The sequence below is a fragment of the Salmo trutta genome, chromosome 24, assembly GCF_901001165.1.
Source record: "Salmo trutta chromosome 24, fSalTru1.1, whole genome shotgun sequence".
NCBI classification, from domain to species: Eukaryota; Metazoa; Chordata; class Actinopteri; order Salmoniformes; family Salmonidae; genus Salmo; species Salmo trutta.
The window spans coordinates 11,266,862-11,281,238 of NC_042980.1; the positions used below are offsets into that span (position 1 = coordinate 11,266,862).

Genomic DNA, 14,377 nt, shown 5'->3' on the forward strand with positions numbered 1-14,377 from the left:
AAAAGCTGGTGCGAGCAAGGAGGCCTACAAACCTGACTCAGTTACACCAGCTCTGTCAACAGGAATGGGCCAAAATTCACCCAATTTATTGTGGGAAGCTTGTGGAAGGCTACCCGAAACGTTTGACCCAAGTTAAACAATTTAAAGGCAATGCTACCAAATACTAATTGAGTGTACACACACACACAACTTCTGACCCACTGGGAATGTGATGAAAGAAATAAAAGCTGAAATAAATCATTCTCTCTACTATTATTCTGATATTTCACATTCTTAAAATAAAGTGGTGATCCTAACTGACCTAAGACAGGGAATCTTTACTCGGATTAAATGTCAGGAATTGTGGAAAAACTGAGTTTAAATGTATTTGGCTAAGGTGTATGTAAACTTCCGACTTCAACTGTGTCATATTAAATGGGGGGACACCAAAAACATCCCAAATCATACAAATGGCCTTGAGACCAGGTTGCACTATAAACCAGTGTTTAGTTAGTGCTGTAGCTGAGTCAGTGTTGTGAGGGTGTCTCACCTCGGTGTAGGCCTGCGTCACCTGTTCATAGAGGGTCTGGTGGTGGTGGATGGCCAGCTCCAGGTCCTGCATCTCCGAGGGCAGCCCCCCTTCACTGCATATCTTGCACCAGGCCTCCACCCCAGCCAGGAACTGCATGGATACAGGCCAAGAGACATATTCACACAACAGAACAGAGACAAATAGACCAATCAACAGAGCAATGTGAGTCATTTCGTAGACAGAGACGGGAAGAGAGAAGGCAGGGAGGAAGGCAGGCGAGGAGGGAGGCAGGCAGGGAGGGAGGGAGGCAGGGAGGTAGGAAGGAAGGTATGGAGGCAGACAAGGCATCTTTACAAGAGGCTAAGGTAACCCTGGATCATTGGCTAAGTGCTTTCTGACAGGCAGCAGTATCCCCCCCCCTGTGCACACCTGAAGCCCCAAACACTCAGCATCATAGTAGCTGCTGCCAAGGCAACGCAGGTCTATCTTAACTACCTCTACACAGCAACAGGCAGCAGCCGACATTCCTATCTCTCTCAGATCGCCTGTGGTCTGACTTCAGGGACGGTGACATCTTGAAATTTCATGCAAATCTCCCTTTCACATCAATACGTGCTTTACACAAAGGTCTGCGTTACGTGCTCAGACTTCAAGTTAGGATTCAGAAATTATTCAGACCCCGTGACTTTTACCACATTTTGTGGTGTTATAGCCTGAATTTAAAATGTATTAAATGTAGATTTGTCTGACAATAGCCTATACAGAATACCACATAGTGTCAAAGTGGAATTATATTTTTCCAAAACGTTTTGAAATTAATAAAAATGAAAAGCTCTAATGTCTTGAGTCAATAAGTATTTTCCCCTTTGTTATGGCAAGCCTAAATAAATTCAGGAGTAAACATTTGCTTAACAAGTCAAATAATAAGTTTAATGGACTCACTCTGTGTGCAATAATAGTGTTTAACATGATTTTTTAATGACTACCTCATCTCTCTACAACACACATACAATTATCTGTAGGGTCCCTCAGTTGAGCAGTGAATTTCAAACACAGATTCAACCACAAAGACAAGGGAGGTTTTCCAATGCCACGCAAAGAAGGGCATCTATTGGTAGATGGGTTAAAAAAAGCAGACAATGAATATCCCTTTGAGCATGGTGAAGTTATTATTTACACTTTGGGTGGTGTATCAATACACCCAGTCACTACAAAGATACAGGCGTCCTGCCTAACTTAGTTGCCGGAGAGGAAGGAAACCTCAGGGATTTCACCGTGAGGCTAATGGTGACTTTAAAACAGTTAAAGAGTTTAATGGCTGTCATAGGAGAAAACTGAGGATGGATCAACAACTGTGTTACTCCACAATACTAACCTAAGTGACAGAGTGAAAAGAAGGAAGCCTGTACAGAATAAAAATATTTCAAAACATGCATCCTGTTTGCAACAAGGCACTGAAGTAATACTGTAAAAAAAAAATGTTGGTCCTGAATACAAAGTGTTATGTTTGGAGAAAATACACTACAACACATTACTGAGTACCACTCTCCATGTTTTCAAGCATAGTGGTGGATGCATCATGTTATGGGTATGCTTGTATTCGTTAAGGACCGGGGAGTTTTTCTGGATAACAAAATTATGGAATGGAGCTAAGCACAGGCAAAATGCTAGAGGAAAACGTGTTTCAGTCTGCATTCCACCACACTGGGAGATTAATTCAGCGTTCAGCAGGACAATAACCTGAAACACAAGGCCAAATCTACACTGGAGTTGCTTACCAGGTAGACAGTGAATTTACCTGAGTGGCCGAGTTACAGTTTGGACTTAAATCTGCTTGAAAATCTATGGCAAGACTCGAAAATGGTTGTCTACCAATGATCAACAACCAATTTGACAGAGCTTGAAGAATTTTGAAAATAATAATGGGCAAATATTGTACATTCCAGGTGGGCGAAGCTCTCAGAGACTTACCCAGAAAGAGTCACAGCTGTAATCGCCGCCACAGGTGATTCTAACATATATTTCAGTATTTCATTTTCAATACATTTGCAAAAATGTTTAAAAACATGTTTTCACTTTTTCATTATGGTGTATTGTGTGTAGATGGGTGAGAGAAAAACATCTATTTCATAAAAATGTTTTATTCAGGCTGTAACACAACAGTAAGGGGTTTCAGCCTACTGTCACCGTACCTGTTCCGACTTCTGGTGGAAGACGGCCGACATGGCCAGGATGGTGCTGCGTTCGTCCAGGGCGGCGGCGAAGCTCTTCCACTCCTGGTCCAGCTGGGCCGAGATCTGTTTGATCTGCTGCGAGGCGTAGTGGCCCGCCTCCGACAGCCGCGTCGCCACCGACATGATCCGGTTGATGTTCACATAGGCGTTCTGCACAGAGGGAGGGACACACGTGAAGAAGATATTATATATTATGGGAAAAGATTCCGGGTTTATTTCATTCAATTTGGGATAAACAGTATTTGATTTAATTCCGGATATATTGACATTTATTAACGTAGAAATGACTGAATCAAAGTAGACAAACTGTGTAGGGCTTGGTCTCTGTGGTGTGTCTAGCTATACCTAGTGGTGTCGTATCACTTCATAGCCAAACACGCAATGATACACCTTAACATGACACAGACATGACACGCGAGCCAGCCCGCCGAGAAGTGATGGTGTAGAGCTTAGCGACAACAAGCGTGACAGAATTCTGCAGCTTTCAGGGAATCTCTCTCTCTCTCTGGCAGGCCACCCCTGATGCCTTTGACACACACGCTCTTTACTGCCATCTGGCTCTGTAGTTCCCAAAACCCATCCCCCTTCCTTCCCCACTATGGGAGTCTCATCATCTCTGGCCGCTTTAGGCCCATCCATTTATCAGCTTCACACGATGCACCCACCGTGGGCTTTATTTACCGCTAACCTGATTAGAACTGCTAATGAAGCCATCAAAACGAACAGCTCGTAGGTTTCAAGCAGGGCTTAATGAACTACGCTCAGACATGGTGGCTGCACGCTGAGCACGCTGAGCCAAGACTCACGCTAAAACATAATAACAGTATGAGTCGGGAGTCGGGAGTCTGTATGAGCAGAGAGCAGAGAGAGGGATAACGAGAAGGAGCAATAGAGAAAGAGAGAGAGTGGGGGGGAGTGGAGAGAGAGAGCCAAGGGGGGAGAGAGTGGAGAGCAGAGAGAGAGAGAGAGAGCGGAGAAAGAGAGAGAAAGAGAGAGAGCGAGGTTCTTCAGTGAGAGCAGAAATGCCTCTGTGTGTGAGTGGTTTTTGGCCAGTGTGGTTCTGTTCTGTGCCTGTGTCTGTTTACCCCCTCTGACGACTGCTGTGTGCAGCCCTGCCCAGCCCAGCCCAGCAGCAGGTCGATGAAGACACAGCAGGCTGTGAGGACTGGAGAGGAGGGAGCACACACAGCCACACACAAAGACACACACACGCTGCTGTGAAGGGCCTCCTGTGTGCCTGTATGTGTCTGCACATCGGTGCCAAACACGAATAACTCAACAGGCCTGCTCCCGAATACACACAGAGCTGGGGATTTGGGGACAGATGATTCTCCCCAATGATTACTGGAGGAGATGGCAGAGGATCTCGCCATACGGCCCAGCGTTATTATGCCATTGAAATGTGCATGTGTGCGCATGCCGTGTGAGACTCTTGGTTTGTGTCTCGGTATATAAATAGCTTGATTTCTCATCCAAATAGTATCAGGCATGTCTCCAGAGCAAAACTACAGTAGAGGTCATTGCCTACTGTAAGGTGTATCCCAATAGGCACCCTATTCCCTATTTAGGCCCATAGGGCTCAAATCAAATCAACCAAATCAAAACGTTATTCGTCACACGCTTCGTAAACAACAGGTGTGGACTAACAGTGAGATGCTTACTTACGGGACCTTCCCACAATGCAGAGAGGAAGAAGATGGGGAAATAATCGAAAAGTAAAACACACAACGATAACTACAGACACGGGTTACTGGTAGAGTCGATGTGCAGGTTTACGAGGTAACTGAGGTAGATATGTACATATGTAACTAGCAGTAAAGGGACCGATCAAAAGTAGCGCACTATATAGGGAATAGGGTGCCATTTGGGAGTTAACCCTAACAGTTATTTTAATGGCAGTGTTACTGGTGAGGCTAACCAGAGGAAATAAAATCAACACTGAGGAAGTACCCTGCTGTTACAGCAGAGCGATAATAATCAGAGTATGTGTGTTTATATTTAAAACTCAATTCTGCTCTCCACCGCCAGTGGCCTGTACTATATCAATGATAGCTGTCAAATGGGGGAGTACGTTTTTCTTTTAACAACCCTCATATAAATACCAATCCAGTAATTGAAAGGCCTTTTGACCCCATCCTAGAACATGCCTTTCAATAATTCAACTCTTACTCATACAAAGTGAAATCACTGAGGCATGACTCAAGGACCATTGACATCATCCATATTATTAGATCCCCTGTCCCCATGCACCACAGAAAGTCCTCACCAACCATATAGTCCTCACAAACCACAGACAGTCCTCACACACCATATAGTCATATATTATGTAGGTCACACACACCACAATCACACACCATAGACAGTCCTCATATACCTCATAGTACCCACAAACCACTTCATCCCCAAGCACCATATAGTCCTCACACACCACAGACAGTCCTCACACACCATAGACAGTCCTCACACACCACAGATAGTCACACACCACAGACAGTCCTCACACACCACAGACAGTCCTCACACACCACTGACAGTCCTCACACACCACAAACAGTCCTCACACACCACTGACAGTCCTCACACACCACAAACAGTCCTCACACACCACTGACAGTCCTCACACACCACAAACAGTCCTCACACACCACTGACAGTCCTCACACACCACAAACAGTCCTCACACACCACTGACAGTTCTCACACACCACTGACAGTCCTCACACACCACTGACAGTCCTCACATACCACTGACAGTCATCACATACCACTGACAGTCCTCACACACCACAAACAGTCCTCACACACCACTGACAGTCCTCACACACCACTGACAGTCCTCACACACCACTGACAGTCCTCACACACCACTGACCGTCATCACATACCACTGACAGTCCTCACATATCACTGACAGTCCTCACATATCACTGACAGTCCTCACATATCACTGACAGTCCTCACATATCACTGACAGTCCTCACATACCACTGACCGTCCTCACATACCACTGACCGTCCTCACATATCACTGACAGTCCTCACATATCACTGACAGTCCTCATATATCACTGACAGTCCTCACATACCACTGACAATCCTCACATACCACTGACCGTCCTCACATATCATTGACAGTCCTCACATACCATAGAATTCATGGCAAAGTGATTGTGCTGCGTCTGGAGGTCCACGGCGTGCTGGTAGCTGACGCCGATCTCTGTGTGGCTCTGCAGGAACACTTCCTTATTGTGACTGATCCAGTCAAACATCTATGGTGGGAACACAGATCAAATGCATGAGATTGGTTACGTTACTGGTTGGGTTACTAGTCCTGTGTGGCCCAGTTGGTCCTGTGTGGCCCAGCATGGAGCTTGCAACACCAGCATTGCGGTTTCAATTCCTGCTGGGGGCCACCCATACAAAAATGAAAGCACACATATAAATGGAACATACTTGGCATAATATATATATATATATATAGGACTGTCATATACACTGCTTAAAAAAATAAAGGGAACACTTAAACAACACAATGTAACACCAAGTCAATCACACTTCTGTAAAATCAAACTGTCCACTTAGGAAGCAACACTGATTGACAATACATTTCACATGCTGTTGTGCAAATGGAATAGACAACAGGTGGAAATTATAGGCAATTAGCAAGACACCCCCAATAAAGGAGTGGTTCTGCGGGTGGGGACCACAGACCACTTCTCAGTTCCTATGCTTCCTGGCTGATGTTTTGGTCACTTTTGAATGCTGGCGGTGCTTTCACTCTAGTGGTAGCATGAGACGGAGTCTACAACCCACACAAGTGGCTCAGGTAGTGCAGCTCATCCAGGATGGCACATCAATGCGAGCTGTGGCAAGAAGGTTTGCTGTGTCTGTCAGCGTAGTGTCCAGAGCATGGAGGCGCTACCAGGAGACAGGCCAGTACATCAAGAGACGTGGAGGAGGCCGTAGGAGGGCAACAACCCAGCAGCAGGACCGCTACCTCTGCCTTTGTGCAAGGAGGAGCAGGAGGAGCACTGCCAGAGCCCTGCAAAATGACCTCCAGCAGGCCACAAATGTGCATGTGTCTGCTCAAACGGTCAGAAACAGACTCCATGAGGGTGGTATGAGGGCCCGACATCCACAGGTGGGGGTTGTGCTTACAGCCCAACACCGTGCAGGACTTTTGGCATTTGCCAGAGAACACCAAGATTGGCAAATTCGCCACTGGCGCCCTGTGCTCTTCACAGATGAAAGCAGGTTCACACTGAGCACGTGACAGACGTGACAGAGTCTGGAGACGCCGTGGAGAACGTTCTGCTGCCTGCAACATCCTCCAGCATGGCGGTGGGTCAGTCATGGTGTGGGGTGGCATTTCTTTGGGGGGCCGCACAGCCCTCCATGTGCTCACCAGAGGTAGCCTGACTGCCATTAGGTACCGAGATGAGATCCTCAGACCCCTTGTGAGACCATATGCTGGTGCGGTTGGCCCTGGGTTCCTCCTAATGCAAGACAATGCTAGACCTCATGTGGCTGGAGTGTGTCAGCAGTTCCTGCAAGAGGAAGGCATTGATGCTATGGACTGGCCCGCCGGTTCCCCAGACCTGAATCCAATTGAGCACATCTGGGACATCATGTCTCGCTCCATCCACCAACGCCACGTTGCACCACAGACTGTCCAGGAGTTGGCGGATGCTTTAGTCCAGGTCTGGGAGGAGATCCCTCAGGAGACCATCCGCCACCTCATCAGGAGCATGCCCAGGCGTTGTAGGGAGGTCATACAGGCACGTGGAGGCCACACACACTACTGAGTCTCATTTTGACTTGTTTTAAGGATATTACATCAAAGTTGGATCAGCCTGTAGTGTGGTTTTCCACTTTAATTTTGAGTGTGACTCCAAATCCAGACCTCCATGGGTTGATAAATTGGATTTCCATTGATTATTTTTGTGTGATTTTGTTGTCAGCACATCCAACTATGTAAAGAAAAAAGTATTTAATAAGATTATTTCTTTCATTCAGATCTAGGATGTGTTGTTTAAGTGTTCCCTTTATTTTTTTGAGCAGTATATATATATTAGACATTCCCATTGATAGTTTAGGACAGCAGATACATTTTTTTTTTATTTGAGTTTTTTTGTGGACTGGATAAAGAGGAAAGATATAGAAAATAGCAGAGGGCTGTACTTGAACCCACGCTTCAGCAGTGTATATGTGTTCCAGAGGCAGCGGTCTAGACCACTAGACCACCCTAAGCCACAGCAGAGAAACATTCTATTCATTACATGATACTATAGTCCTCTCCTTGGCATTAATAATACAATATTGATCAGATTTAATCAAATGCAGTCATCTCTCTTTAAAATCCTGGACAGCATGCTTGACTATATAATACAATATAAAATGATGGTGGCGTGACTAGCGTGATTATTGGGTGACACAGGAACAGCTCTCTAGGCCAGCAGCTTTACATCTCCGCTCTGAAGAGCCTGCGACATTAGAACAAACCTATTTAATCAGGTTTGATCGAGCTGTTAATTAAACATTGACGCTGGTGTGACCTCTCGCCGCTGCCTTCCGATGGAAGTCCTTATAAAGGGAATTAGTCGTCCGATGTGTTCGTACCGATGTAACAGATTACAGCGGTGGCGTTTCAATTTTCTCTGTTTCAGAAGCTGTTTGATAAATAATGCTATATTCATTATTATCGTATGAAACAACAATGAAATTGCAGTTAAATGTATTCTATTTATTCAATGAGAAATATTTTTTACAAATAGAATGGGAAAAGCTGAAAAATGCCTTGGAAATAGTGCTCCTCCATATCTTTTGGTTTGATGCATATTTCTTTCCCTCAAACTAGGGTTTGATGAAATCGATTTTATTGTCAAAAGACTTGAAAGACCATATGATTGACAACTTACTTATAAATTCTCCTACTTGTCATGCTTATTAAATCACATCTTGACAGCTTAATCTAATATCTTACAAATCAAATGAAGAGAAGCTGGCTAAAGAATTAATTAGCTCAATGACTGTTAGCTGTTTTTTTTGGGGGGGGGGCCTGGGGGGGTAGAAATTCTGACTCAGAGCAGTAAGTTGATAATGCTGATAAATGACTCCCTATCATATTCACTTGAAGATGATGAATAGAGGAGAGCTAGTTGGGAAAAAAGAGCGATGACGGGCATTTATCATTTACAAATCATTATCCTTAAATGACCATCATCATAAAGCAAAAAATGTACTCTGGAAAAATGCCACATTCCTTGAAAGAAACCAATTGATGGTACGACAGATATTATTTTCTCTACAGAGCATAACCTACAACTCTCCTCACTAAAATCCATTTGAGCCTTTTTGTGGGGAAAAAAATCGATGTTTTGGATCGTCACCGGTGCATGGTAGCCGGGGAAGACGATGACGTGGAGCCGACGGCGGCCAGTAATTGTTCCTTTTGTCTGCGTTTAAAGTGGCTATTGCCTATATAGAGTGCATACAAAGGTAGTGTACAAAATAATTATAGGGCGCCATTCGGGATGCAGCCACAGAGATCACATGAGGTCATTACGGAGGAGGAGGAACAATAAACACCTGCGTCCATCCTCCCCTCCCTGCCTCCCTCCCTCCCTGCCTCCCTCGCCTCCCTCCCTCCCTCCCTTCCCTCCCTCCCTTCCCTCCCTTCCCTCCCTCCCCTCAGTGAAATGAGGCCTTCCGTCTGTTACTGTTCCCTTTGGTCCTAATCCACACAGATATGAACTGCCTTTACAGGGGTTACACACGGACACGTTCATTTCACCAGCAGTGTACAAAAAAAAGAATAGCCTCATTATGTTCGAGCTTCAAAGGTGTCGCGCAAAACAATGTGTTGCGCCTTTTGAATCTCTGCTCCGAATACTAACGTTACCGGCGTGCAACCACGAACTCTACTATGACTGTCCAAGTGCTTGGTCGGACCAGAATCAAAATAGCCCAATGGGAATCTGAGTTTACAAAATGACCAGTACCTGAATTGCTGAATCTATCATGGTTCTGATTAGACTGCGTTGTATAACACGTTGTTAGTAAATCACCAATTGGAGAGGAAACAGGGAGGGACGTACACTGTACGTGTGCCATGCCTTGATTGGCATTGTCCCCAGGGAAATTAATCATTATCTGGGCCTGTACTAATCAGAGGCCCCATGGGGCTCCACGATCATTAGGGAAGGGACTGACTGCACTTATCCAAATGAAGGCATCTTCGTCATTGTAGGGTTTATTGGAGGGAGTGTTGGCTTGAGGGATTGGAGAGAATATTGCACGGTTATATGGGAATAATAATAATTTTTCTTCCTCTCTGTAAACACTAGCTGTGTGGCAGTTCTACTTTAGTTTATTTGTCCGGTTGCCTTGACGAAGCAGGAAATGACTTGGCAATGTAAAATATTGTTTAGAGTCATATGATATCATCATCGTCATCGAAAAACTATCACCTTTTCTTAGAGGCCCACCTGTGTCTCCCACCTTGCCAGAGTTGTATAGGTCTTAACATGAGGTCATGTGCTGACCGTACATTAAAGTTGATGTTGTGACATTCCTAATGAGTTTTGGGGTATTTGGGGTATATGAGGTTTTCCTTTAAAAGCCTGGAAGCTTTTCAGAGACCAAAAATAATTACATGTAATTATTACATGTACCTTTGGGTTATTGACATTGTCAAGGGAGATGAGTGCGTAGATGAGAATAACGTATTTTGTCATCTCTAATACCCACTTAGAAAAATCTCATGACTTGGAAAAGTGGGCAAAATACATGTTTATTCCCCCAAATACCATCTCAGGGAATGATGTACTGAGCCGTTCTGCTTTCATAATATATTATGAAAGCACATATCCTTATAAAAGCATATTATATCCCATTTAATATGTGTTTCAAATAAATACAAACAAATGGCAGAGTTTTCTATGTATTTAGGCCCTTCACATAAACAGAGAAATGCTACGTCTAAAATGGCACCCTATTCCCGACATAGTGCACTACTTTTGACGTCCAAAATAGTACACTATATAGGGGACCGGGTGCCATTTGGGGCGCAGCCTAGGCCTCACATCACATCGAGCCCAAAGTTTGTTATTGGTTCCCGTACTGAGGACATTCACGATGCGCCTCAAGGATAAATATTTGAAGACAAGACTCCGGGATATTTATATGCCAAAACCTCTCAATCAGTTTGCAACCCTTTTAATATAAATTCGTTGTCAACGTTTGCCTGCCTTACTATACACAAGGCACATGTGTGGCAATACGTTTGGTCTTACTGAAACGCCCTGCAAGGTCAAATCAACAAAGTGTCTTTAACGTGATGCGGGTTTATTATTTTTATTCTGTTTTGCAGAGGTAATCAGCTGTATCATGTTGTCTGATCTGTTTCTTTTAATGTTTTTAACAATGCCAAATTTCCATTTATGAACAATAAAGATATTCTATTCAATTCTATACACACACACACACACACACACAGACACACACACACACACACACACGATAACAGACGCACTATACACACATGTACACACGTTGTGTATCGTAGATATGTGATAGTGGTGGAGTAGGGGCCTGAGGACACACAGTGTGTTGTGAAATCTGTGAATGTATTGTAATGTTTTTAAAATGGTATAACTGCCTTAATTTCGCTGGACCCCAGGAAGAGTATTGGCTGCCTTGGCATAATAAATACACATATATACAGATCAACTCAGCTTAACAGTTGTTATTGTGATTGTTGTTTCTGGCCCCTCTGGGCTTTGGTTACTCACCTTCTCTGCATCCTGCTCAAAGAGGCGAAGCTGGAAACACTGGTCCAGTTTGAGCTTGCGGACGTGCCATATCTGGTGCAGGTGCTGTCTGGTCGAGTGCAGCTTGTCCAGCAGGCTGGCGATCTTAGGCACCACGCTCTGGAAGTCAGCGCTGCCCGAGATGCAGTTCCTCCCAGAGAACCCGTCACTGGACCGGATACACTGAAGCAGCCTCTGGCCCTCCCTGTCCAGCTCCTCCACGGGAGCCTTCATCACCTTCTTCTTGAGCTGCGTGTGCTCGTCGATGAGGCACCGGGAGCCCTCCACGTCCACCGGGAACTCCTTCTTGGCCAGCAGCTCCTGGAGGTCCTCCAGGCGGGAGAGGAGGTGAACGGCAGAGCCCATGAACTCCTCCAGGGCCACGCGCAGATCCATCCACTCCTCGTGGTTGTACTCCAGAGAGCCCTCAAAGTCGTCTGTCAGCTGGGACGGGTCCACCAACTTAGTCAGGCCCTCCACTGACACCATGCTAGTCTGTCAACAGCACACAATCGAGAGGCTCTCGTTATGTTACCCCAAACCGGATACAAGCTTCATTGGACGCGTCCAAAATAGTACTCTATTCCTTATATAGCGAACAAGGCCCAGGCTCTATGTAGGGAATAGGGTGACAATTGGAACAAAGCCGTTCTGTTTCTTATTAGCACTACATGTTCACTGTGGAGGGAAGGAATGAGAGAGGGGAGGGCCGAGGGGTGTAAACATAACCTCACACTACCTAGCATACTACTAATGGCTGACCTCTGTCACAGCACTACAGGCAGAGAAGATGGGGAAATCGTGGGGAGGAAATAATCATTTCTCACCAGTCCCTCTGAAAACACAGCTCTGTGCTTCCTGTTCGGCTTTAGAGACAGGTTAAAATGAGCGACTGTTGTTGAGTATCGCTGATAGTCCTGGGATTGATTAGACTTTAAAATAATGTGCTATTCAACTCTGGCTGAAATGCGACCTCAAAACGGCTCGTTTATGGGAAATAATCAAAACAGGCATGCTGACTAGAGAAAACGTCTGTACTGATGAAACATAAAATAGTCCAGGGCAGTAGGTAGACATTCCAACCAAAACAAGGTTATGTTTGCGCCCATGCCGAGCGATGCTGAGCTAGAGGCTTACCTCAAATGTAAACTTGGCACTGCCAAAGTTGGTCTTCTGCTTCTGCCAGAAGTTGTCGGGTTTGATGATCAGCGCCACGCAGATCTCGGCGGGGAAGGCTTCCTGCAGGGTCTTCAGTAGAGGCTTGATCAGGTCCCACTTGGAGCCGCGCATATCAATGATGACCGTGAAGCCTCGCTTGCACACATCCTCACTGGGAGATAGAGGAGACGAAAGGACCATTCGAGAGAGAGGAGAGAGGGATAGTGAGAGAGAAACAGAGAGAGGAGGGGTGAGAAAGAGAGAAGGGGGGGTGAGTGAAAAAGAGACAGGAAAAGAGAGAGAAAGAGAGAGAAAAAAAGAGAGAGAGATAACCAACCCCTAGTACCCAGCATTCCCTGTACATCACATCCACTCCCACGGAGCGTGGGTCGAGCTGGGGCGGGCGACGTCACGCCATCCAACACCACCATCCAACACTCCCTACTTAATATCCCTCTGTCAATTTAGACTCCCCTGGACTTTCAGCCAGGCACGGTGCTACATCCATTACACCACTGGAACTGTTTAACTGCTGTAACTAAATGACAAGCGCTGTTCAATTGGACTTGTTTTCAGCTAACGCACTGCTTCTACCTTCAGTGTGGTACGATCCCTCCGGCAATTCCACTTTCTGACAAGCCTGTCATCGACATTAAGCTCTGTCGTTTTAGATTATCATACAAACAATAGCATATCACACACAAACCTATTCTCTCTTCCTGGGCATGTCCTCTTTAGATGTAATGCTTATTTGTTGAGTCTTGTTTCAATTTCAACCCCGCAAAATGGAGGGCCCCACTTTTCTAACAGGTTATGAGGCTGTAATGCTATTAACGCTCTATTCTTAGGCCTGATGCTCCGAAAGTACTCCAACGCGATTGGAAGAAGATAAAAATAACCTCTAATTGCTTTGGCCCGCCACATGCCCTCCTCCTCCAGCCTCCCCTACTTCTGCAATTAATATGATCCTCCGCATCGCTTTGTGCTGGAAGACTGGGGACACACAGGAGACAATGTCTGCATCCCAATTGGCTCCCTATTCCCTATGTAGTGCACTACTTTTGACCAGGGCCCATAGGACTCTGGTGACAAGTAGTGCACTACATAGGGAATAGGGTGCCAATTGAGACGCAGACAATGCATTTGTACCAACAGCAGTCTATTAGGCCCCCTTGTTTCCTGCCATTTTCTCTTCTCAATGGGCCAAGGACAACAGGAAAACAGCCTTGACACAGTCATACACATCCTACTAGTAGAAAAGAGAAGTGATACTGGTTAGATGAATTTCTCCTTTGTATTGAGTAGATGAGGTGCTATGTGAAAACACTACTTTAATTTCCAGGTACTGTAGGCTGAAATGTCAATGGATATGTAGCCCGTGACCTTTGGCTTTGCCACACTGATTGTCAATGAACGGCAGCATTTATCGACTTGGTATGTGTCCTAAATGGAACCCTATTCCCTTTATAGAGCACAATGGGCCCTGGTCAAACGTAGTGGACTATATAGGAAATAGGGTCCCATTTGGGACATAGAGACGTGGACTTGCTCGTTCACTTTCAATTGAGGGAACATGTTGAAGTGCTTATGACATCGTTGTCTCAGTCTGTGGTTTCCCTCACCCATGCAAGCTCAGCTAATTCCAATGAGCTCAAAACAAACGGA

At 45.4% G+C, this 14,377-nt stretch overlaps 1 protein-coding gene across 4 annotated transcripts in view; it reads right to left on the bottom strand.

The window, feature by feature from the left end:
• LOC115160687 (kalirin) overlaps window positions 1–14,377 on the bottom strand; it is a 260,920-nt gene that overhangs the window by 133,729 nt on the left and 112,814 nt on the right. For 3 of the 4 annotated variants that reach the window (XM_029710940.1, XM_029710938.1, XM_029710942.1), the window contains exons 4-8: window positions 12,692–12,884; window positions 11,537–12,049; window positions 5,891–6,013; window positions 2,704–2,895; window positions 530–661 (exon numbers count right to left, since the gene is read on the bottom strand). In XM_029710940.1, coding sequence (XP_029566800.1) covers window positions 530–661; window positions 2,704–2,895; window positions 5,891–6,013; window positions 11,537–12,049; window positions 12,692–12,884 — 1,153 coding nt within the window. The remainder of the gene's footprint in view (window positions 1–529; window positions 662–2,703; window positions 2,896–5,890; window positions 6,014–11,536; window positions 12,050–12,691; window positions 12,885–14,377) is intronic. The other variant, XM_029710941.1, reaches the window with a different exon arrangement.